The following is a 26,099-nucleotide window of genomic DNA, read 5'->3' on the forward strand; positions in this document are numbered from 1 at the left end:
AGGTCGTGATGCCAAGAGGCTGGGACCAGCCTGTGCACCAACGAAGGGAGGGCCAAGCATAAATCCACGGCTACTCCCCACCTAGTCAACCAATCAAAACTAATTGTATTCTTGCTGGAATGTATATACTGTTACTGCATATGTGCTTCAGGGCTCACTCTGGGACCTGTTGGCTGCAGACTAACAGCTTGCTGACTGTGGTTTTCAGAGCTCAGACTGAGTCCTTGATCAAGCTCAATACTTATTCACACAGAAAATAAAACACCTTAAATGAGAGAAGTTGCCTGTCCTTCATCGGAAAAAACGAACTAACTATAACTAACTTTAACTATTTCAAGTGTTTATCCAGTACTTTTAACCAACTATGTCAATGGTTTATCCAGTACCATTATTTAACCCAGGGGTCATCAACACGGTGACCCCCCCAAGGACCTCATGAGTCGCCCCCTGCAGGCCTGTTCTAAAAATAGCACAACTCATCAGTGAGCTGCGTCTAAAATTAATTTTTTTTCTGTTGCTATTCTTTTTTTAATCACACTTGCATTTATATAAATTTGAAAATAATATCTTAGAAATAAAAGAAATAGTTCAGATTACGTGACCTCTGACCTCTTCTAGTTCAAAGGTCAGTATTGTTCGCAGGACAACTTGTGCAGAGTAAGCTAGCGGGCTCAGCGGAGATGTGGAGCTGAATGCTGTTTCTAACCTAAAGAACATGGCAGAAAAAAAGAAAGAAAACTCATCATTTTCACAGTGAGTGGGAGGAAGAGTTCTTTTTTTTTTACTGCTGTGAAAGAAAACTGCGTGTGTCTCATTTGCGGGGCGACGACAAAGCGGCACAATGTGGAGAGACGCTTCACTACGGGTCACGACAGCTAGCATGCTAACTAGCATGCTAACTAGCATGCTAACTAGCCTCGTTTAGAGCCACACATTTTCAAACAGATACCAGATGTTGTCATGGCAACACGGCAGTGTCATGGCAACGGTGAATAAAAATAAATGTGTGTTCAATTAAAAAATGTCTTCATGAAATGTAACAATTATAATTTTGTTAAAAATGCCGCAGATTTCTTCTTTAGTTTAAAATGTGATAAGATTTATTTAAAAATATGAAGGTTGATTTTTCTTAAACATTAAATAATTGATAACTTTTCCAAACATGGTGCAGCACAGTTGATGGTGTGTTAAAAGGCTCTTTGTCAGTGGGAAGTGAAAATGAGACATTTGTTCTATGAAATGTTGTAGAAGTGATCATCTGAAAATTTAAACAGTTGCTGAGATTAATAGAAATTAAATGTGTAATATTGATATTATTATGTCAATGGATTATCCAGTACTTTTAGCCAATTATGTCGATGGTTTATCCAGTATCATTATTTAACCCAGAGGTCACCAACACGGTGACCCCCCAAGGACCTCATGAGTCGCCCCCAGCAGGCCTGTTCTAAAAATAGCACAACTCATCAGTGAGCTGCGTCTAAAATGTCATTTTTTTCTGTCGCTATTCTTTTTTTAATCACACTTGCATCTATATAGATTTGAAAATGACAATATCTTAAAAATAAAAGAATTAGTTCAGATTTAGGTGACCTCTGACCTCTTCGAGTTCAAAGGTCAGTATTGTGCGCAGGACAACTTGTGCAGAGTAAGCTAGCGGGCTCAGCGCAGATGTGGAGCTGAATGCGGTTTCTAACCTAAAGAACATGGCAGAAGAAAGAAAGAAAACTCATCATTTTCACAGTGAGTGGGAGGAAGAGTTCTTTTTTTTACTGCTGTGAAAGAAAACTGCGTGTGTCTCATTTGCGGGGCGACGACAAAGCGGCACAATGTGGAGAGACGCTTCACTACGGGTCACGACAGCTAGCATGCTAACTAGCATGCTAACTAGCCTCGTTTCGAGCCACACATTTTCAAACAGATACCAGATGTTGTCATGGCAACACGGCAGTGTCATGGCAACGGTGAATAAAAATAAAAGTGTGTTCAATTAAAAAATGTCTTCATGAAATGTAACAATTATAATTTTGTTAAAAATGCCGCAGATTTGTTCTTTAGTTTAAAATGTGATAAGATTTATTTAAAAATATGAAAGTTGATTTTTCTTAAACAGTAAATAATTGATAACTTTTCCAAACATGGTGCAACACAGTTGATGATGTGTTAAAAGGCTCTTTGTCAGTGGGAAGTGAAAATGGGACATTTGTTCTATGAAATGTTGTAGAAGTGATCATCTGAAAATTTAAGCAGTTGCTGAGATTAATAGAAATTAAATGTGTAATATTGATATTATTATCCAGTACCTTTAATTAACTATTTCTACTTTTTATCCAGTACTTTTAGTAAGCCATGCAAACCAGTTAATGCCCTTAATGAATGTAGCCACTGGTCAGCTTTAACTGTAACTGACTGCATGAACATAAAAAAAGAAATAACAGTTGTTTTAATATTCTCTAATTAAATGTTCTCAGGACTTTTTCTGTGGATCTCTCTCCATCAAGCGGTGAGTAAGATGGATGCTCTTTAAAAATGTAGAGTCACATGACCAATGTTGTCTATGGTTTTCTATAAACTTCTTCCTCACAGGGCTCACATCAGCCCGTCCTCCCCACTGTGACACTGATGGTTCAGCATGACAGTGTTTGATGACCTGCAACCTCTCTAAATAACATTTAAAGTCACTTTTCTTATTTGTACTGTTCGCTAAACGAGCTGCCATCACCTCACTTCATGGTGTTTCTCAGTTACCACTGGTGGAAGTCTAATTATTGAGTACTTTCCATGGCTATTTCTGTTTTCTTCTGCTTTCTACCTCAACTCCTCCACATCTCAGAGACAAATGTTGTACTTTTTACTTCAGTGACTTTGCAAATTCAGATTAACAGTGCAAAATAATTAATTCTACATAATCAAGAAGGAGTTTTTTGTTCCACAGGGGAGAAATTCCTGACACTCAACAGTTTGTAAAGCCATATATAAAATATATAGGAATCAATTAACATAATCGCTACAGAAATGCCATAAAACTAAAATGTTCCTTCGGGACAGAACGCTGTCGTAGCAGTTCTCTCCTTTAGTTGTTATACTTACTTAATGCATTAAGTACTATTATAAAGCATTAAGCTATTACAGAATTTAAATGATGCATTATATAATGTAAAGCTAAAAAATGTAATTAATTTTTGCTGATTATGACAGAATAACTAAAGAGCACGTGTGCTCAGCCAGGTTATACTGTATAAATAAAGGTTAATTAGTAATAATTAAATAAAGTAGTAATTAAAAAGTAAAAAAATACATTTGAAAGTTCCTTCCCAATAGTTTCCAATTAAGTAATTCAAAATCAACACCTGAAGTAATAACACACAGGCCTCATAGGACACAACTGGATTTTAGTTATATATTAATATTCTGAGGGAAACTGATTTTTTGTAATATATATATATATAAAAAATTTGCTTTTATAACTAAATGTTTTTTTTAAAAAGTTGTGATTTTTCATTTTTCTTTTTCTCGGCAGCTTCCACGCTGTGTGATGCAGTGAATCCAGGTCGGTACCTACGTTAACTCTACACGCTGTACAGGACACACTCTTTATATTAGATTTCAATGCATCGTTTTATGGAAAACTCATTTCAGCAGCTTCCATGTAATATTATACAGTGACTCCAAATCAATACCAGAAATGATTTTTTTATTTGATCCTACTGCAGCTACTTTTTTTTAATATACATTTTTTTTTAAATGGACATTTCTTGGTTTTCTCTGGTCACATCTCTGCATGTAAAAAGGACCAGATTTTGGTCTGAGGAAAGTCCTGGTTTCCGTTTCTATCTCGAGTGGTATTGACCATCGTCTGCCAACAATTAAGCTTTTTATTTCAATTCATCTGCTAAATACTCGTGTGCAAATCTCTGTTCAGCCAAAAAAGAGGAAAGAGGAGGTCCTGGCCCAGATAAATGTTAATCTACTTATTTGTTTTGTATTTTAAAGCCTAATTAACCACCAATAACCAGTGACTCTAAATCAACTTCAGAAATGTGACACAATAACGAACTCCAAACGAGCTCATCGTTCATAGTTTATTTATTGAAACTAAAAAAAAAAAAAAAAAGAACAAGCAGGTAATGATGTGACTCAAGCAAACAGAGGTACAGATAAAAATAATGCATTTGAAAAGGTCACTTTTTTTTTATTATAAAACCCCAAAGATGAATTGAATGAAAGCCCTCACACACACACACACACACACACACACACACACACACACACACACACACACACACACACACACACACACACACACACACACACACCTGTTGGAGCTACACTGGACGGCTGGTACGTCACACCTGCCGTCTGTGAGGAATAATTAATGTCTGGAGATCACACACACACACCGACACACACACACTCTCTCACTCCTGTTTTAAAAAGGTCACTCACTGCGAGGTCGACGAGCGACTCGACAGATTATGACACGAAAACCCAAACGTTCACGGAAGCAAGACGCCAAAACACAAGTCCGTCCAGAAGGAAACCACAGGGAACAAAAATACGTCTTCAAATCTCTTTTCTCAAAGCATCGTAAATCATGATCTCTGTACAGTTAATGTGTGGAGATGATTAAAATAATACTCGCAGCTGTAGTGTTTGTTTAGCTTGTGATTCGCCACAGTGGAGTTGAAGTCAAAGACTCCATGGCCCCGTTTGAACATCAGCAAAGGAGGAAACCTCATTATCGATCGTTTCTAATTAATCAACCCTGCGACTGAGGGGCAAGCGTTCAGGAAAGAGGGAGAACGTTTCCCCGGCGAGTGCAGCGACAGTCAGGAGGGAAATTTGACCTCCTGTGAAACTTTACGCCGTCGTGTCTGTCGGCTTTTTGGTCCAAACTCAATGTGCTGGACAGTTTACGTGCATCATAAGAGAGGAGGGCTGCTGTTTCCCCACTACGTTAAGGTTGAGCCGGACGCGTTTAAGACGATTCAGGCTGGTTGCTGTCGTTGCTCTGGTCTTTGGTGAGACTACATTTCTCTCTCTAGCGTGTGATGTAGCAACAACACCTGATCCACTGCTCGTGGAGCTCAGCTCTAACACTGTACCTAGAAAAATAAAAAGCTCCAAGACGCAGCTTTGGATGCTCAAAGCTGCGTCTTGGAGCCGTTACAAAGCAGAGCAAAGCTTTGTGCCTTTTTTTCTTTTTTTTTTCCAAACCCAGATAACGAGTTCTATCTATTCTCTTGGTGGCGAGTTATTCTGAGGCGACTCGTCCTCCCAGACTTCTGCTGCACGGAGAGAAACGGAGCGAATGTGGAAAAGGTCGAGGAGGGAGGGGAAAAGGAGAGCAACAGAAAGCCAGACAGGAGACCTGAGGACGTCTCGCCGCGTCGAAGCGCTAAGATGAGGTGAAGAGAGAAAAGACCAACGTGTGGAAAAAGGAAAGCAAAACGGTCTCCTTCCTCTTTGTTTCGCACAAGGACAGGGACACGGGTCATCTTGGCAGGAGGGGGGCGGGAGCGGCGTCATCACTGCCGAACCTCCACGTAGTTGGCCGGGAAGAGGCCGTAGGCGCCTCTGCACACGCCTCGCCACCAGCCTTCGTCGATCATCTCGATGTTGGTGATGATGTCGTCAGGGTCGAAGGATATCTCGTCGTCACCGGCTGCAACGAGAGAAGAGATCAGTGAAACTTCAGCGTCTCAGGTTTGTTTCTTTTCTTTGTTTTCTGAGAGTAAGAAGTTTTTCACTGTTGGTTAAAATGGGGAAAATCTCAGCTTTCCTTCTGGAACTGAACTCCTCTGGCACAGACAGTTTTTATAGACTCAACTGATATAAGATCTATCTGAACAACTTTAATAAACGATGAAACTCACATATTTTACTGTCTAAATGACTGATGGGTACAAAAAGTGTTGGAACTGGTCCAGTAGATCACCTCAACAACCTTTGGGGCGACTGTCTGATCAAAGTACTTGAAGAGAGCGATATAACGGCTGTTTGTGGTTAAACCAAAAGAATCTTCCAGGTCTCTCTCTGTAGGGATCCTTTCCATGATGCTGTCACACACTTAGAATAACACTCTGAGCCTGTCAGTGGATCAAACAAGCTCTTTTAGTGGATCTACTGTGATCAGGTGCAGGCGTCCCAAAGGATCACACTGCAGCCAATTCCAAAATGTTTTGTACCAACCGGTGATTTAGGCTCCAAAATAGGTTAAAAAACACCTGAATTAGATGTCTGAGGTACATTTAGACCCACATTTCTCTTTCTGTACGTTTAATCCTTTCCATCAATCTGACAGGATTCAGTTCTGACTTCTGACTGGTGATCCAGAAGTGATCCAGAATGTGTTTCAGATGATCAGATCAGTGAATGTCCTCGTGAAACAGGAGGTGTTGTGGTAACTGCAGTGGAAGTGTTGGTCCAGCGGCATGAGTTTACTTTGAGATCAAATCCACTGATCGTGGTTTCTAGACTCTGATTGATTAGGGTTGTAAGTTGTGTGTGTTGCAGCTGCAGCAGCGCTCAGGCTCACCTGCTTGGTAGTCGTACAGGGCCACCGCCGTCACCCCGAGGTCCTCGCCGTACTCGTACTGCTGACCGTCTGCAAGGGGAAAACGGTTTGTTAGTCCAAGTGAAGACAGGATCCCTCTGGCTGCAGCATACACGTCTGAAGGCGTTTATCTCACAGGCACGAGTCTGACCAAACTGTTTTCCACCTTTGTGGACAATAAAGTTATTTTAAAGTCCGTCACTGTGCTTTTCTATGAGTTTACAATCAGACAAAACATTTTCATAGTGAGATTCTAAAAACTCTCTGCTCTGGTGGCAGTAAGATGAAGTGGCTAATGACCAATTCTAATAAATTACATATGAACATTTGCCTATTTCAGCATGGAAACCAGGCTGGAGGGGAAAAGACAGAGGAGGAGCAGCCTCACCTCCTGCCGCCGTCTCCTCGGGGGTCTGGTACAGGTCCTCCTGCGGTGCGTACTGGCTCTGTGGCTCCGCCTCATACAGCTGCTCGCCGTTCTCCTCGGCGGCCTCGTAGGTTGGCTCCTCTGTGGTCTGACGAGACAAAAGTACCGTCTGTTAAAGTGAGACGAGCTTCTGCAGGAAATACTAAAGCTGTTAGCTGATGAGATGATGCTACCGTTTCCTTTAGCTCACTTCTGCTGGGCCTCTATTTCATGTTACTCTGTCGTCTTTTATTGGTTTTAAATCCTGCCTTTCTGTTCTATTCTAGTTGTGTCTGATATTTTATAGTTATCCTACCTTCTATACACTCTCCACATTGTGGCTCCAGGTTTTGCTCGGTTGTTACTTGTACTGCTGCCAGCCCAAAAGAATAAACACAACTAACTAACAGCCACCATATGCTCCTTTCTTTACATTCCTGATGGCTCTGCTCTACAGTAAGAGGAGTGTGTGCAGTTTACCTCCAGTGGAAAACAGTCCTATCTCTACCTGAGGAGTGTTAAGGCCACTGAACAGGGAGCACTGTGACCCACCTGTGGAGCCGGAGCAGGAGCAGGAGCAGGAGCTGGAGTTGGAGCTGGAGCTGGAGCTGGAGCAGGAGCAGGAGCAGGAGCAGCGGCTGGCTGGACTGGGGGGGTCGGGCTGGGGGTGGGACTGGGACTCGCAGGAGGGACAGGAGAGGGGGCCTTGGCCGTCTCTTGGATTTTACGGCGCGCCTCCTCTTGCTCCTGCTTCTCCTTGGCCTGCCGACGCGCCCGCTCCTCCTCGGCCCTCTTCTTGTCCTCCTCCTCCTTCTGCTTGGCGATGTTCTCGAAGCGGGCCTTGATGCTTCCTGTGCTGCTGCCAGCTGAGGAGGGAAGTCACAGACAGAAGAAACGAGGCGACGAGTTCAGACGCTGCCTAACGCTCAGACTCAGACTCGGCCGATGGTGACGAAGAGCTTACCAGCCTCCACAGGTTTGGTTTTCTGGTAGGACGGGCTCGGCTTCTCCACCTCCTCAAAGGTCCCCGCACTCTGCGCCAACCAGAGATTAAGATCAGGGTTCACTTTTCCAAGAAAAATACCACTTTACATCAGACATCTCAGACTCTTCTTCTCATCGTGGAGCCAAAACTCCTGAAATTCACTTTTCTAAAAGGGGCTCAAGTCGGCAAAGAGGGAATTTAGCGCCGCTATTCTGCCTAAATGTTTGTGTAAAACGTACTTAAACAGAACAGTGGTCAAGTTTTACATGCGACGCCACCAGACACTGTTGTGATACACGTTAGGCCACTTTAGCTTCCGGACAGCCGGCACACTGAGGTGGCAATTTTCCGCCGCTGTTTGGTTCAGTGTAAAAAAAAAAGCAAAGCCGACTCAAAGGATTCTTCTTCACGGCAATAATGTATCATCTGGGTAAAAAGGGCCTCAGTTTTTCACCAGAGTGGGAGAAATAGGTGTTAAACTGTCATGTAACCAATCAGAGTTCAGGTGAAACTAGAAACAACTTGAAGAAAATGATTAACATTATAATAATAATGTTTTTTGTAACACACACTCCTTACCTTATCCATGCGGTCTTTCTGGACACCAAATTTCCCTCCAAATCCTTTAGAATAATCTGGTGACAAGCAGGAGAAAAGGAAGCGTCAATACGTTCTTTACATTAATGACTCAACCACAGCCGGCGTCATCAGAACTGCTTTTTAATCGAGCGTTCAGTTTCACGTAGCTTCTCCTTCGTGCTGAACTGTGGCTCGCTGTCAGAGACACACAGCGGTCTGAGTTCAGATGAAGCGGACTGTGGTTGGTTTCACAGGAAGTGCTGCTGGGGTCGGGGGACGGGGTGACGAGCTCATGCACACCTGTAGAGACAAAACTGAACGCAGACAGTGACGGGGGAGGGACTGAGGGGAGAGTCGTGAGGTAAAGCCAGACAGCTGGGGGTCAAGCGGCCATCTTGGCTCAACGGCGTGTCTGCGCGGTCACAGCAGGAGGCCTCGGTAAGAAGCTCGGTGGCCGTACGACATCATGCACAAAACAAATGCAGAAGCAAACAAAAGGGAAACAGCAGGGCGGTGATCAGGGAGGTGGGGGGGCCGAGGTGACGGGGCGTCTGCATTCAGGTAGAGGGCTGCTAACAAAACAAAACTATCCACACCGGAGCAGCACAGACCGACACAGACAAGTGCTTCACTAGAAAACTACTGGAGAAAACCTAATAATAATAATAATAATAATAATGATAATAAACAGCTCAACTGTGAGGTTAAACTATCACAAATCAAACTTGTGTTTACGCCTGATGCCACGTAAATAGTTTGTGTTGGCTGCCACTAAAACACGCAGCAGTAGGAATGATAATAATCGTTATGTACATACAAGTGAGAAAGTGCATCTGCTGGTGAATATCATGTGATGTGATCGAATGCTCCAGAACAGCTGCTAAATAAACCTTTTTACATGTTTCCAAACTTCTAAGATAAAACAAATATCACCTTTCTATCCCTGATTCATGTCCTCTGACCTGCGTCTCTCTCTTTTTGTAATTTTAGGTGATCTGAGCTCGTCCACATTGTTCGTGTTACTCGGTTGGTGCTGCAGAGGTGGGACGAGGTTTAGCAGTGGGGGGGCAGTTATCTGTCAGGACAGGAAGGCACTTAAAAGAAAGCAGCCATGACTGAAGGGGGTGGGGTGTTGTGTTCAGGGGGGGGTTTCTGTGCCTTTCTGGGACTCGTGCTGGGCCAGGCTCTCCTTGTGCTCATAGCCCAGGGCACACTGGTCCTGCTTCTCCACCTCTACCCCATACCGCCCTCCAAACCCACGCTTATAGTCTGCAACACAACACACACACACACATATGTGCACAGAAACAGACAGACATGTAGAGACAATGATTCTCCAGGCGCCGCTTCCTGGACTCATAAACACTCATACTGGTTTTTAAAAGAGGAAGATTGAGGAAGCACCTTCTTAAACTATTTCACGTGATGTTGAAGATACATTCCTGCTATTAAAATCATCGCCAGCGTCCCTCTAAACAGGATCACGGCCGGCGGCCATCAACACCGAGCGCTTCCCTCTTCGGCAGGTCTGCAGTGCCTCACTTCCTGTCTGCCTCACAACACCAACCTCTGACTGAACCCTGACGTTCAGCGCTGAGCCCGACTTCGTTCCTACATACTGTGGCATCAAGTCAAGTCTGCGATGGCACGAAAACCACGAAGGTTAAATGTGAAAGACGACCGTTTCACTCGTTACTGTGGAAACTTACAGTCTAGTAAACTGGAACACCTTCTGTTGTTGGTCTCCAGCCATCAGGCTGCACAGCTGTGACTTTACTTTACAATAATAAAGTGTATTCTGATCACATCTAGAGCCTTTATTTCTATTTCAGTGGTGTTTGACTAAAGTAGCTTTTACGCTCTAAGTTACTTTTGTTTTTTGTAGGTAATTAGAGAAACTGAAAGGTCACAGTCTGGTGAAGTCTCTGGACATCTCCAGAAAGTCTCCTTTCTCCCTCAGCTCTCACATTTGGATTCAGCCTCTCACCTCTTTAGTACCTGCTCCCCATTTCTGGGTCATTTCTAAATACACGCCACACAATCAACAAACAGCTGCGAACTCCCTTTTGAAAACTAGAATCAAAATGAGGTAAGATGTTGTAATTTGTGGCTAATTTCTGCTTGTTTTCTAGGATGTTTACATGAAACATACATCACATGGCCCAAAGTGACGGCCTCTTGTGTTCTAGCAAAGAAATGAACAAAAACAAACCAAGAAGAGGCTAAAAATGGAAGGTGGTACATACTTTTAGCGTTGATAGCTTCCTAAAAAAAGAGTGAGAGTCAGTGGTGGTGGGGGGTAAACTATACATTGGACATAGTTACTAGTAAAGAAAAAAGGCCACAGATGTACTAAAGTGTCATTTGCAGGTGACACACGAGGAAGAATGAAAGGAGACTTTGTCTATCAGGACACATCTGCTCCAGCTGTGGTTCAAAACTCTGTCAGTTTCAGTTTCTGTCACCTCGTCACTGCTCTGAGGGGACAAGCGCTCTATTGATGCCGGCCGTGGGACGACTGAACCAGTGTGTGAAGCGACTGCAGCTTTGGCCAACTGAACAACGGAGACGTGCAAATATACATCCGAGCTGTGGTTTCACTTCCTCTAGCCGAGCCGCAGATTGAGGAAGCGATCGACCTTTGAAAGACCACATCCAAAGCCACAACGAAACCACATCAGAGCCGAAGAGGAAGTGGAGCTTTCACAGCAAAAACACATTGAGTGTTAAACTCAAAGCAGACAGCTTGTCTGGGCTGAAGTCTGGCGGCTTTTCTCGCTGGTCAAAGTTCTAGAAACGGTCAAACATTAGCTGTGAGCTGATAAGCTTGAGCTGAAGATGAGTCATTTATCTGGCTTCTACGGTGAAACCCACAGACACCAGATCTGCTGCGGTACCTTTCTGAGACTCGTGGAGCTGTAGTTTCTCCTGGTGGTCCCATCCCAGCGCCGACTTATCCTGTCTGTCCGTCTGCACGCCGAACTTGCCCCCAAAGCCCTTCACGTAGTCTGCAGACACACAGAGAAGAGCAGAGATCATCTGGTTGAATGTGTGATATGGACAAAACCACATTATCACTGTTGGTATACATCGTCATGAAACTGGCTGTTCATAAAAAGAAATCAGATACTACTACTTCTGCTAATTCAGTTACATTTTCTCACATGCTTTGAACCCTGCGGCCTAAACAATGATACGGCTAATTTATAGAGTTTTCACGGGCTAACGGCCTCCAGGAGGCGCTCTAGCAGGAAGCACAAGAGCGAGACAGACCGATGGAAGAGATAATGCGCTAGTTTGACGCTAGTTTGATTGTGTTTTGAACAGTTGTTCTGCGCTTCATGCACACATCCTCAATATGGAAAACACACATATGATGCAGCTTTTAAGTTAAAGGCGATCGGTCTGACTGTCGTAGAAGGAAATAGAGCTGCTGCACGGAAGCTGAAGAAGACGACTTCAGTGGTTTTAGGGTGCAGGAGGAAGATGAAGATGGTAGGCTACGGTATTTTATTATTATTATTATTATTATTTCATTAAAAATGTTAAAAAATCTTTCTGTGTAAATATCTCATGTTAGACAAGTGTGGCCTTTATATGTACACATTCTTTTTTCTTCTTAAATTTAGTGGGTGCGGCTTATATTCAGGTGCGCTCAATAAAATTACGGTACTTAAATGCAGCAGCACACTGCTTTGCAACATCGGCTGTAATCACACACGACAACCAAAGATATTAATCAGCCACCGCGGCACCAGTGGAAGGTAACATACTGCCCCACCTACATCTACATCTATTCTAGGAGCACAGCACATTTAAACATCACTAGATTTCATGGTTACATATTATGGGCTTCAAAATGTACAAACTGGTCCAGTAGATCTCCTCAAAACAGGCTGCAACGTGATCCTTTGGGACGACTGCACCTGATCACAGTAGGTCCACTAAAAGAGCTTGTTTGATCCACTGACAGGCTCAGAGTGTTATTCTAAGTGTGTGACAGCATCATGGAAAGGATCCCTACAGAGAGAGACCTGGAAGATCCTGTTTGTTTAACCACAAACAGCCGTAATCATCCCTGGATCAGTGTGTTTGTTTGTGTCGTTGTGTAACTGTTTTTACAGGGTTGGTTCAGACGCAACACAATATTTGACTCACAGCAGATTTAAAATACTTAACTAGTGTTTGGACAGCCTAGATTATAAAATAGGTTTATAAGAAATAGATTAAAAACAGATTTCCAACCATGTTTTTCTGGACTGCCAGAGCATCCAGAGCTACTGCAGGGACATACAGGTTATATCTCTCCAGAAGGGTATTTTATTGGCAGCGGGGGAAAAAAGCTCCGACTAAAAAGGTGGTTGACTCCAGCGAGACCCACAATAATCAACTGGATTGATGTAACAAAGGAGATTTATAGGATGGAAAAGATTAAGATTACTTTTTCTTTAAATCTAAAGATGGATGTTTTTGCACGACGCTGGGAAAACTGGGCTCAATATGTCAAACACTTAACTTTTGTTAAGGTAGTGAACTGAAGGAATGTCTACAGACCCTCACCTCTGAGCTCCCTGTAAGGCCCAAACACTTGAAACTAACTTAAGAGCAACACGACTTCGCTGCAGGTATTCTGATCTGACTCCCATATAAAGATGATCCTCTCCCTGGTTGTATATAGTTATGTTCCCTTTTCCCCTTGTTTGTTGAAAAAGGGAATGAAAATCTGAGGAATAATTGTATAATGCTCTGTCCACATGACTCTGTACCATGTTTTATTCTTATACTGCCATATGGCAATTTGTCTCACAGTGAGGAGTGAAATAAAAACTTGATTGTAAAAAAAATAACTGACTGAAAAGGTTTGACCATGAGACACAGAGCTGTACAGACTGTGATGCCTGTTAGGAGGAATATTTTTACACATATATTAAATTATGTCATTGTAAAGTTTAACCAGCTCCTGTGTGATGTACTAAACCTCTCAGCAGACTGTTTTATCAAAAGCCCTCTTATCAGAGCATGTGACCCAGTTATCACAGCCCGCGCCGCATATGCAAACCCAGGCATTAATAACACAGCCCGTTGCATTGTGGGGAATTCTTAAGGTCACCTACGCCTTCGACATCGGCTCGTAGAACAACGTGTGTGTTGTGAAGTCTGCGCAGGTGTGTCAGACAAGAAGCTGCAGGTAAAGCCCTCAGCTCTGCTGCGCTCCAACCGAGCGTCCAGGCGAGTCAGGACAGATATGAGGGAGTGACGCATCGCTGCTGATGTGTTATCAGCAGGTTTATGGGTCCGGAGGGCCAATCGGACGGGTGGCAGGCTGCTTAATCAGTGGAAGAGTGCTAGAAAAGCATTTATCTCAATCTATCGACAACATATCTGATAAAAATCACTACACATACATTACTAGTAGCAGTACTTGGTTCTTCTTTCCTATTATAAGTATTATTGTTAGAGTTACTGGAGACAGGACACAGTCAGTGATAGTCTGGTTATGGGGGAATGTGAGAAGATCTGTACTGAGCAGGACATTTGGAGAATGAACTCTCTCTGGTGTGTGTTTTCTCCTGTTGAGTGGGAACGATGACACCAACCTTTCTGTGACTCGTGCCTCTCCGTCTTGCCCTGGTACTCAAAGCCCACGGCGCTCTTGTCCACCTTGTCGGTCTCAACACCGAACTTGCCGCCAAAGCCCTTGGCATAATCTGCCGGTGGCCAGAGCAGAGCAGAGCAGAGGAGGGGGAGAAAAACATACAAGTTAAGACAGGAAGTGGTGGAGCAGAGTCTGCACAAGGCAAACAAGTCCTCCACCAAATACTCTTCTCCCCATGCAACTGCACTGTCAACACTGAAATGAGGTTTGGTGTAAATCAGCATTTCTTCTCTTGTGTTTGCACTTTGACTCTATCTGGTGTCATGATCACATGTTTTTAGTCTCTAAGACCTGCATGACGCCAACAAGGCATTCTGGGAATATTTCAGTGTGGGTATCTGCCACAAGAAAAAGAATAAGTGAACTGGAGGAGAAGTGATTCCCTCACTACAAAGGGCTTGTTCAAAAGGACAAAAAAACAAGAGCACCAAATTAAAATATCCCATTCCCCCAGAAAATCCAGCTGGGTCCGGCCCAAGCCACAGACCAGAAGGCGCTGGCACGTCTCAGCCGAATCACCTGAAATCTGAGAGGAGGCGGCAGACAGCCTGTCAGACAGGATGTGGCCACCTACGTCCTCCAAGTTATTACAGTAAGACTGTGTGATCTGACACTGGGGGAGACAAACATCACATCACACAAGCAGCTGAGCCGAAGGAGCTACAACGAAAACAAAGCCCGACTGCAGCCTTCGACACGCAGGCAAAAGGCTGAGGAATGAAGGAACGGGAAGAAATGCAAAATAGCATGATCTGCTAGGACCTGAGCGGAGCTGCTCTCACAGTCAGGCCAAGCTGTTTCTGTGTGTGTGTGTGTGTGTGTGTGTGTGTGTGTGTGTGTGTGTGTGTGTACCACATTGTCTCCACACCTCTCCAGGTTAATGGGAAATCTAGACAAACCTTTCTGGGACTCATGTTTCTCGGTTTTGCCCTGGTAATCGAAGCCCATTGCGCTCTCGTCAACGCGATCTGTCTGCACTCCGTATCGCCCCCCAAACCCAGTGGTGTAGTCTACACAGCAAAGCAGGGGGGGGGAGGGAAGGAGGGAGGGAGGGAGGGAGGGAAGCAAGGGTCAAAGGTCAGGGTGAAGCAGCATGATAGCAGTGGTCACGAAGCAGCCCAATTCCAAAATTCCCAAAACATTTACGAGCATTAGCCAGAAAAATCTAAACACTAAAACACAAACATGTTCACTACCAAACAAACCCTGAGGGCATTTTCACACCTAGAGATCGTTCGCTCTCATCCAATCAGTTCATTCTTCCAAAACTGCTCTCTGATTAGAAGTAAACAAAGAGTAAAAAACCTCAGTGGAGAGACGACTTGATCACAGCCCCAGTCATCGTTTATCACATCGTTTGCATTTATGACTTTAGGAAAGCGATACAGCTTGAAAATGAGGAGCAGCTGCAGCTTGAAACTACTGCATTGGTGCGCTGGAGTCACTGAAGGGGCGAGAGCGTTCAGGGGGGGTAACGAATCTATCCTGCTGAACTGGGCTGTGTAAGGGAGCCTGTTTAATCCAGAAAGGAGCAGGGCTTCCTGCAGTTGGGTCACATTGAGGTTTATCACCGCTCGTCTGTAGCCGGACCGAGACCGAGACCGAGACCACCTCTTCCACAGGGTCTCAGCCCGGCCGAGTGTTCAGACCTGCTGAAACAAACCACACCAGGAGGGGGGGGGGACACGCTCCAGGGTTCGATTCAACCCACCTAAACAAGACAGGTGTGAAAATGCCCTCAGACTGTGTGTTGTCCTGCTGGTGGTGCAAAAGGAAAGACGTCTGCACTGTTGTTAAATAGTCACATTACTGAGGAAGCATTGGAATTGGGCAAATGTTCTGTACTCAGAGGGGATGAAGGCAACTCAAAGGTGATGGCAGTACGGGCTCATGGGAAAGCTAAGAAGCCAGGGCGGACTCCCAGAGCACTGGGCTCACTGTTCATAGTGAATACAGTTGCAGTGTGCAAACATTATTATAAGTCTAAGTTTTATTCCAGCACACTGGACCTCACATGTCCTGGTGACTCGTAGATAAAAGTGTTTAAGTTGTAACTATGTAGAAACTATAGCGCCATTACCTTCCTCCCTGAGGGGAAACAGTTCCACACTGAACACTGGAGGTTAATACTTTGGTTTCAGATCCAATGTGCTGGAGTACAGAGCCAAAAAAAAGACAAGAGCAGCATCATGGTGCTCGCAGGCCGCTCTGCTCTGTGACTTATAATATGCTAGGAAATCAAATACAAAACAAGAGCTTAAGTAGCCGACACCATGTTCCGTCGGGACAGTGGGATCCTGGCGGAGCAGAGATCAAGCGGCTTCTGATCAGTACAACAGACGCCTACAGGGAGCAGCTGGCCACCGGCCAGACGCTCATCAAACTGTTTGTGGCTGGGAAAAGTGGCTCCTGCAGGCAATTTGGAAAGCTTACACTGTGAACAAAACCTCAATGGCTGACAGACGGCGAATTTAGACATTGATCATTAATGTGTCCACTGAATGAGGACACGGATTCAGCTGAACATTACTGGTCTGCACAAATAAACTACGGGGTGATGTGGGGCTAAGAGACGAAGAGTTGTGGCGTCACCTCTCTGCGAGGCATGCTTCTCCGTCTTCCCGGCGTACTCAAACCCAACAGCTGACTGCAACGAGAGAGGAAGACACAACATTAATTATTCCACTGAAAAAATTCAAACTGAATGTTTAATAAAGTACAAAGATTAGGAATATTTCCTGGAAACGTCTCAGCCCAGATGTTCTTTAAAGGGTAAATCCAGTATTTTCAAACCTGGGCCCAACTTTTATATAATTTAAGTTTGAAATGACTAATGGGTACAAAAAGTTTTGGAACTGGTCCAGTAGATCACCTCAGCCAGCAGCCACAAAACAGATTACGATGGCTGCAACGTGATCCTTTGGGACAACTGCACCTGATCACAGTAGGTCCACTAAAAGAGCTTGTTTGATCCACTGACAGGCTCAGAGTGTTATTCTAAGTGTGTGACAGCATCATGGAAAGGATCCCTACAGAGAGAGACCTGGAAGATCCTGTTTGTTTAACCACAAACAGCACACACACCAGACTACATTCACTAAAACAGGGATTTTAGCTCACAGAACACAGGAGTTGCTGCTCTACCACTTCCTCAAGAGTTTGTGTTATTGTGTGTTACAGAAATGTTGTGTTGGATCTGAACTTTTCAAAACACCACAATAGTCACACAATAACACAAACAAAGTATCACATCAAGGAAGCAGAAGACCAGCGACTACAATGTTCTGCGAGGTTAAATTACCGATTTTGTTAATGTAGTCTGGTGGCTTTGAAGAGAGACAATCTGACCAAAAATATGTAAAGATTCTGGGGAATAGTCTCCTTCAAGAGGGAGCACTGGGCCTTAAATTTAAAAAGAAATCACAAAATCAAGGAGATGTTATCAGCCCAGTCGAGTGGTGGGCAGCCACAGGAAGTACCTGGTCAACACGGTCAGCCTGCACTCCATACTTCCCTCCAAAGCCCTTGGAGGTGTCCGTCTGGGAGCAGTGCTTGGACAACTTGCTCTGATAGTCATGACCCACAGCACTCTGTCAAGAAACAGACACAAACTCTGGTTACAAAGAGCACAGTAAGGGTACATCTGATGGATGTGTGTGTGTGGGGGGGTGTTAACACAGCCGGCGGTTTGAGGTGGTCACGTCTGACTCATCACACATGCACACGGTGTGCTGTAAACAGTGCTCGGTCATCACATTCACGCTGCAGTGACCGCACGGCCCAGAGAGAGAAAGGTGTGGATGGACAGAGCTGCTTGCCAGGAGAGATTATCAAGTGTGAAACGGCCACGACTGACTCAGCCTGTTCACACACACACACACACACACACACACACACACACACACACACACACACACACACACACACACACACACACACACACACACACACACACACACACACACACACACACACACACACACACTGACTGTGGTGAACATTACAGAAAGTGCTGCAGAGGCTCAAAGAACTGAGGTCATTTACATTTGTGATAATGTTGACAAAGAAAACATGATAGCAGATATTTTAGTCATACAAAGCTGGTTTCTATTTAGCTCAAGCTGCAGGAAAAGGCCACAACTAGTTCAACCCCTCAAAAGAAGAAGAAGAACACAGCTAAAGACTTCATCATCATCACTGTAGCACGGCTGCACACGAGCTCAGAGTCCAGTGAATGGCGGACATCACTGGACAGATGGGTCACAGCTGTGGTGGTGAGCTGCTGCACACATCGGTGACCCACAGATGGAGGAACAGTCATGATATGACTGAAATCAGAGAGCGAGTGTGTGTTTGTTAAACTGAACTGATGATGACGACCTGAACGTGACAGAACGACCTCCTCTTGGACGAGCATGTCAGAATAGGATGAAATGTTGTGATTATGAAGCTCAGGCTGGTTAAAAAAACCTGTTTCGTTGCAAAGCTGTTGCTTGTTTTTGGTTACAACTGACCCTTCACTAAGATCAGACGGCTTCTGTCTAATCCTACGGTAGCAGCCGAAACTGTCACGCTTGCAGTGAGTCTGTTGAGGACACACTTAGTTTTAGTGCTGAAAGCTTTCAGGACAAAGGAGCCAAAACAGTGTTCATATAGAACCTCAGGGTTTAGAGCAGAGGAGTCTCACATGGATTTAACAGAGCAGAGGACCTTCACTCACAGCTGAATCCATTGAAAATCAACAGAAGAAAACTTATTTTGCCCCAAAGTAAGATGCTAACTAACATTAGCTAGTAGAAAACTACCTGAATTAAAGTTAAAACATGAGTAACTTACATGTAGCGCTGTCCAGCCGCCTTTCTCTGCCAACAACAGCTAGCTTAGCATTAGCAACTGTGTGCTAAGCTGGCTAACATGAGACAGTTGAAACGTACTAAGTTATTATGTTTTAACTTTGTTTGTTTCTATCTGGGGCTGCGTTGGGACCGCTCTCTGATATTTCACAACTATTACTTCTACAAATTTGTTATCATTTCTGTTGAAATATCTCGTTAATTATAGCAAAAGGTCAATTTTTCACAGTGTATGAGGTCAGGCTCCTTCTGCGGGGGACTTATGATATTAAAATACAACAGTATCATCCTTAAAGAGGCCCCTCACACCTTGTCCATGCGGTCCTGCTGCACTCCAAACTTTCCTCCATATCCGTGCGAGGCCTTGGGCATGGTGTCCATCTCCTTCTGCTTCAGGCTGGTGTGCTCCGTCGACACCGTCTCACGCAGCTGGTGGATGCTACGGCAAAAGGAGGACAGAGTAAGGACACACATTTTGGGGGTTTTCCCCACATTCAGTACCAAAGGAAAAGAAGAGATTTGCTTCCTCACTCTATGTGGCCCTGATGTCCGGAGCCCGTCACCGTCTTGGCCCCCCAGCGCTGCTCCTTCTCCGATACGTCATTCTAGAAATCCAGCAGGAAGAAAAAAGGTGAATGGAAAAGAGCAGAGCGGAGCGGAGGACGGAGAAGAACTTAAACTTAAGGGGAAACTTAAGGGGAAACGTTTGGAGGAAGCAGCCTGCAACGGTACCTCAAAGTCGGGGTCGGTCTCCCAGTCGTCCCCTCCATCGTTTACAGTCATACTGACCGACTGTCCTGCTGCTGCCTTCCACATCTTTAATGCAACACACTGGAAAAAAGAGACTTTATTAGAAAGAAAGACACTTTTTACAGTGTAAAAGTACAAAATTACAACGTTTTGATAAGATATTAATCTTTTAAAGTCATTTATCAACCATAAACTACCAACACGCTCTGCTTCCAGTCTCTCCAGTATCAGTAAAAACTAAATATATTTGGATCTTTAAACAAGACAGGGGAAGATGTTGGCTTGGGAACTGCGATTATTTTGCAGGTATGATCATATTTATCTTACAACGAAAGAAAAACATCTGTTTCCTTACTTTATAATGGAATTACACAGAGAAAAGCAGTAAATCAGCACATGTGAGAAGCTGTAACTTGGACAACAGAACAAAAAATACTAGTTTTTAATCAACTGACAAACTAATTAATCAGTTGATGTTTCAGATTCACCTCCATCTAAACCACTTCCAGGTCAATATGGACAGTATGGAGAGTTAACGGTTAATAAAAATCTAGTTTGAGCTCCTTCAGTGTGAGGATTTACTGCTTTTCTCTGTTTTACATCATTTTAAATCTAATATCTTTGTGTTTCCGGCTGTTAATCGGACAAAACAAGACAACTGGAGACGTCAGCTTGATCTCTGGGAAACTTGAACCCTCAGTTTTTGAGTTCTTGAAACGACGAGAGTCTCAATTAAAGAGAGTTTATGACAAATAATCGTATTGCAGCACTTGTGGAGTGATTACAGGAACCAATAATGTATTAATGTAGACGTGTAGACATTTTTAATCATGGTTTTTACGTTGAACCACCCTGACCTGCACTGAGATGCTGCAGAGCTACGTGATGGATCCTGGGTGATCTCCAGCGACCTGCCACCTAACTCCTGCTACAAAAGCTTCCTGTGCTAATCCTAATTCCTGACTCAGCGGCCGGCATCCGCGTTCAATCTGAGGCTGCAGCAGGAGACGTGGCTCCATCCACCTCAGGAGGGGGGGGGGGGACCAGGGGACGTCTTCAGACCAGGAAGTCCAGCATCTCCCTGCCCCAGCAGCACAACCACACCCATGTGCTGCCCTCAGCCACATTCACACAACTCCCTGGTCCCTGTGGGGAGGGAAGGTGTAGGTACAGTGTGGAGAACAGGCAGCAGCTGGTAGCTTGGACTCATCCAGGTGCAGCAGGCTGTGTTTCCCTGTGTGGACACAGGTTAGCTCGATCCCTCTGCACTATTAATACTACTAGTGTGCTTCAATCCAAGTAGGTCAGGCCACATATGTAAAGGAGTGTCATCTCCACAGGCGCGTGTGTGTGTGTGTGTGTAGTTTCCCCATTGAAATGCAGCTAATTAAACAGTCTTGGGTGTTTTTTTTTTTGGAGCGCTGACACCGACGACCACCCGCGGACAGGCGTCGGTGGCAGGACGCCCGTCTCGGTGACGGTTTTACCGACACGTTTGGGTTTAACGTTGAGTGACATTCAGCCTTAAAATGTCGGAATTGAGCTGATTGTGTGTGTGTGTGTGTGTGTAAATGCCTGCCTGTGGTATTTCCTGTTCCAGTTTCCCAGTTAGCTAGCTGGCTAAAGCTAACACACATTCTGGAATGACTGACTGACTCAGCGCGAGACAGGAAGACATTCCCCGCATCCTCCGCCGACCGAACCACAGACTCACCTTCCGCGACCAAGGTGGCGACCAGACCGGAGTCTGAACTCGGACTCGGACTCGGGCTGAAGAAGAAAAGTCCCCCCCGGTGGATGCGGTCCGCTCGCGGAGAAACGTCTCTGGGAATCTGCGGGCTCGCGCTGTCCGCGGCTCTTCCGGGCTCTCCCAGTATCCCGCTCTGACGTCACGGGTGGGCGGGGCCGACAGGTTCTGGTGATTTTAGTTTAAAATTATTTTTGGGTCATTTTTCTGCTTAAAAACCGGTGAAAAGACAACGTACAGTTAAGAAATGTGGAAGAATCTGACCTGTTTTTAGTGGTGGAATGTAACTAAGTACATTTACTCAAATATGCATGTAGCTTCCATCTGGAAACAAATTAATTTGACCATTTTAAGATAAAATAAGATCAGGTAAGATTTTTCTTTTATTAGTCCCACGACAGGGAAATTTACAGTGTTACAGCAGACAGGAGGAGATATAAAAGAATATGTACGGCTACAGTGTGAAGAAGTATACAAAATAGCAGAAACAATATAGTATATATATACATACATATATATATATATATACACACACACACACACACACACACATATATATATATATACATATATATATATATATATATATATATATATATATATATATATATATATATATATAAAACAAAGAGATTGTACTGTAGTAGAATGGATGATGACTGGTTCAATAATTCACTCATCATCCATTCTACTACAGTACAACCTCTTTGTTATATTTGTATATACTGCATAGCTTTTTATTCTATCTTATATTATATTCTCCTTATATAGGCACCTGTTGTTTAACTTATATATAAGTTATATATAAATTAAACACTAATGCACAGTGTGAAGTGAGGTAAAACTAAATAAAACAAAGTTTACCTCAAACTTATCAGATCTAAATTGGTTTTGATGATGAAAATTACGAGCTCACTTACCCCAGATATATTATATACTATTGTTTTCTTGAAATAATTTCACTGAAATTGTTGAGTCAGCCTCCTCAGTGTCTCGTCTTCGAGGGAAAAAGAAGTTCAAAATAGAATTTAGTGGTGATTTAATGTGTCCGATCGTTTGTATATAAATATATTACTGCCTTTTAGTAAAAATTAGATAGAACACCATGCAGTAGAGGGAAGTATACAGATATAAGATAAATAGACTGCACATGATGATTAAGAATAACCAACATGGGTGTGGACTGATTACGTTAAAAATTTGCATAAATATGTAAATGAATTGATTTCACATTGCAGATGTGTGGAGCAAAGTGATTATAGTGATGATAACCTTTATCATGTTGAATTAAATCTATCCAGTTGGTACTGATGTCGAAGAACCGACATTTCTAGTTAAAAAATGTCATTGTTTCAATTAAATTTAGCCAAATCTCTCATCTTTGTGGAACAAATTCAGAATCAAAATCAGGTTTTACTGCCTATTAAAGTTTTCACACTGCAAGAAATTAACCTTTTTCTACATTGGTGGATAATCAAGGAACATAAATATAAAATATAAAAATATAACAGAGATATTTACAACATAGAATTATGAAAAAAAAGATCCAAAAAGTAGTTTGATTTATTCAACAAATGTTTGAAAAATCTCAAAAGCTCATTGAAGAGAACGTGATGGACTTTTCTTAATATAATTTACTCTAACTCTTTGCTTTCTTCACTATTAAATATTATAAATATATTATTTTGCCGTTTCAACATTTCAGCTGCACCCGTTTTGATTTTATTTGTATTTTACTTTTCCATATGAATAATAATGTTAACTTTCCATTAATCTCGTCTTTGTAGTTCATAACTTCCATAAATTATATAGTTTTGAGTATTTTAATCTTATAAAGTTGCTTAAAAGGCCTCAGCCAGGATTTTACAGATAAAATAAACTTCAGAAACTCGTTTTTATCTTTACATATATGACAATAAACATTTGAGTGTTACGGTAAACTGAGGCGAGCGAACAAGAAGCAGGACGGGAAAAAAAGGTGGGAGATTGTTGAAAAGACGAGCTTCAGTCTTTTTATTTGCAGTGGAAAATAAGTTTCAGTATTTTATTGAAAGTAAGCAATAAATAATATTGTGATAAAAATAGTTTATAAGTACTCAGACTGTACATCATTGTTACAAGATCAGAAGATTCAACGGGAAGAGCAGGAATAAAACAGCAACATGATTTGCATTGTGCATAAATGACTAAATCACAAACAGAAAAAAAAAAAAAAAAAAAAGCTTTTCTACTTTAATCTTGAGCTACATGTAGGGTGAAAGAAAAACTCTTCGGTTCCTTCTCATTTGCCGTGAAAGCGAACGGAGGAACCAGTGTTGGGGACATGGGAGGTGTGTGTGTGTGTGGGGGGGGGCACTGCTACATTCATAGGAGCAAACTTCAGCTATGAAAGAACGAGTGACGAAGCACGACGTGGATGATGATGTGATAATAAATAGGACACAGATGACAGAGAGGAGTTAAAAAACAATAAGGCTTGATATGAAGTCTTCGTACAAAGTGTTTGTTGGTTGTTTTTTTTTTAAAAAAGGGGGTTTGTGGGTGGATCGCACCGCCTTGAGGGTCATCTAGTCACAGCGGGGATCGACCGAGGCCTCGGTGAAGTTGGTCCATCGAAGGAGCTGCCACACTTTGTCAGACTCGTCTGTACGTTTCAAGTCCTCCCGTACGAGCGAGTCCGTCCGTGTGTGTGTGTCTCCGGAGGTGGGGGAGGTTTTGTTTCTGTTAAAGGGGTGAGCTCGGCGTGGGAGGGAGGGAGGGAGGATATGTGAACAAAGTTTCCGCATGCAAGGTCAACCAGAGAGAGAACCTCGAATTCTGTTTCCACTTGCATCCGAAAGAAGCCCTCTGTTATTTTTTTGTAGGTTTTTTTTTTTTGCTACCTTTATATGGCTTTAATTCATAAATTCAAGAGTTTCATTTTGGTTTCGCAGATATGGAAAATAATAGAAAAGAGAGAAAAGGAAAATATGCTGTGTGTTTCACATGATAATCTGTTGTCGCCATCGCCGGGCTTGCCAGCAGTTATTCAAACGGCGAATGGCCGACTCACAGTGTTGAGCAGTTTGTGAAACAGTCGGACAACTCCAGCAACTTTGTCTGATATTCACACATACGCTGACCTAAGAGCTGCATTTACACAAAAATCACAGGTAATAAGCTACAAAAATTACAACAGTTAAAAAGGGCAAAGGATATGAATTAAGTTATGTCACATATCAAAGTCACTTAAGCATAAATTCAATGATTAGAATTCAAATCAAAGTAAGGAAAAAAAAAAAAAACATACATCTGGTCAATAGAATCAGGATTATAAAAAAGATTAGATAAAATGTCTGTTGGTAGAAATATACAAACTCCAGACAGCTGAAACATTCAGTTACATACATCTGAGAGCTGAGCTTAATACGGGCACAGTGGAGAAATGGTTTTCTTAAAAAGTGGGTTGATTAAGGGGATAGAGGCGAAAGAAAAAAAAAAAAAAAAAAAAGGATTACATAGTAATTCTAAAATCAATTAAAATGTCCCATTGGTTTACATAAATATAATAACAAATGTCGATAAATCTAGAAAGTTTCCTCTGGGGATACTGAGATCGGTGAGTAAGGTCTTTCTCTGTGGTGACGACAGAAAACACAAAACATCTTTTTAGTGTCCTCGCAGGTCATTTCAGTTCATCATCCTGGTCTTGAATGCAGGGAACTCCCCGTCATCCTCTGACCAGCGGTTACCTATAGAAATAATGAGGATAAACTGAGAAGGGGAGGACGGAGATGAGCGGACAACGAGAGGGGGGAAGCAGGGCAGAAGCCGGGGATGGGTGAGGGAGGGAGGGAGGGAGGGAGGTAGGAGACACAAAGGGGGAAGAGAGGAGAGGAGAGGCGTACAACGTGCGTTATTAGAGCCGAGTACCTGCAGTACAAGAAAGCTGCTGTCTGCTTGGGAACAAGAGAGGAGCAGCTGAGCAGCGAGGCTGCAGCCGTACCGTGTCGTACCGTAAGTGGCTGAGTGTCGTCTTACCGTTGTATGTTAACAAGAGTAGGTCCTGACTGTGGCAGTGTCCAGCCTCTGTATAGACTGACTCCCTGCGTTTCCATGTTGGCAGAAATCACATGCAAAGACGTGCCATTAGTCACAAGCATGATAAACAAACGGCAAAGCAGCAAAAGCCATTCAAGAAGAGGTAATGGATCATTTTGGTCATTTTAAACCTGGACGTACATATTTTGGGTTTGAAATGACTGATAGGGACAAACATTTTAGAATTAGTCCAGTAGATCACCTCAGCTGGCAGCAGAGGGCAGACTGCAGGGACTGTAGCATGTAATAATCCTTTGGGACAACTGCACCTGATCACAGTAGGTCCACTAGAAGAGCTTGTTTGATCCACTGACAGGCTCAGAGTGTTATTCTAAGTGTGTGACAGCATCATGGAAAGGATCCCTACAGAGAGAGACCTGGAAGATCCTTTTGGTTTAACCATGAAGACATTATGTCGCTCTTTTCAAAACACACCAGACTCCATTCACAAAAACAGGGATTTAACCACACAGAACACAGGAGGTGC

General features: G+C 43.3%; 2 protein-coding genes across 7 annotated transcripts in view; both read right to left on the reverse strand.

Moving 5' to 3' along the window:
* Positions 1-4,075: 4,075 nt before the first annotated feature.
* cttn (cortactin) lies at positions 4,076-21,616 on the reverse strand. Its single transcript, XM_070832278.1, has 15 exons — positions 21,500-21,616; positions 19,768-19,866; positions 19,567-19,640; positions 19,345-19,474; positions 17,662-17,772; positions 16,775-16,829; positions 15,082-15,192; positions 14,124-14,234; positions 11,424-11,534; positions 8,527-8,582; positions 7,927-7,996; positions 7,515-7,828; positions 6,945-7,071; positions 6,539-6,607; positions 4,076-5,665 (listed from the first exon to the last, which is right to left on the reverse strand). Exons 2-15 carry the CDS (start codon positions 19,849-19,851, stop codon positions 5,529-5,531), a joined length of 1,560 nt encoding a protein of 519 aa, XP_070688379.1. The 5' UTR covers positions 19,852-19,866; positions 21,500-21,616; the 3' UTR covers positions 4,076-5,528.
* A 1,932-nt stretch (positions 21,617-23,548) lies between these two features.
* Positions 23,549-26,099, reverse strand: part of ppfia1 (PTPRF interacting protein alpha 1) — a 46,683-nt gene continuing 44,132 nt past the window's right edge. For 4 of the 6 annotated variants that reach the window (XM_070832262.1, XM_070832256.1, XM_070832239.1 and 1 more), the window contains one exon: positions 23,549-25,263. In XM_070832262.1, the coding sequence (XP_070688363.1) occupies positions 25,202-25,263 (62 nt within the window). In that variant the 3' untranslated portion in view covers positions 23,549-25,201. Of the gene's footprint in view, positions 25,286-25,552; positions 25,618-26,099 lie in introns of all 6 variants that reach the window. The other 2 variants (XM_070832267.1, XM_070832246.1) reach the window with 1 other exon arrangement.

Source organism: Pempheris klunzingeri, chromosome 1, assembly GCF_042242105.1.
Source record: "Pempheris klunzingeri isolate RE-2024b chromosome 1, fPemKlu1.hap1, whole genome shotgun sequence".
Lineage (NCBI taxonomy): Eukaryota > Metazoa > Chordata > Actinopteri > Acropomatiformes > Pempheridae > Pempheris > Pempheris klunzingeri.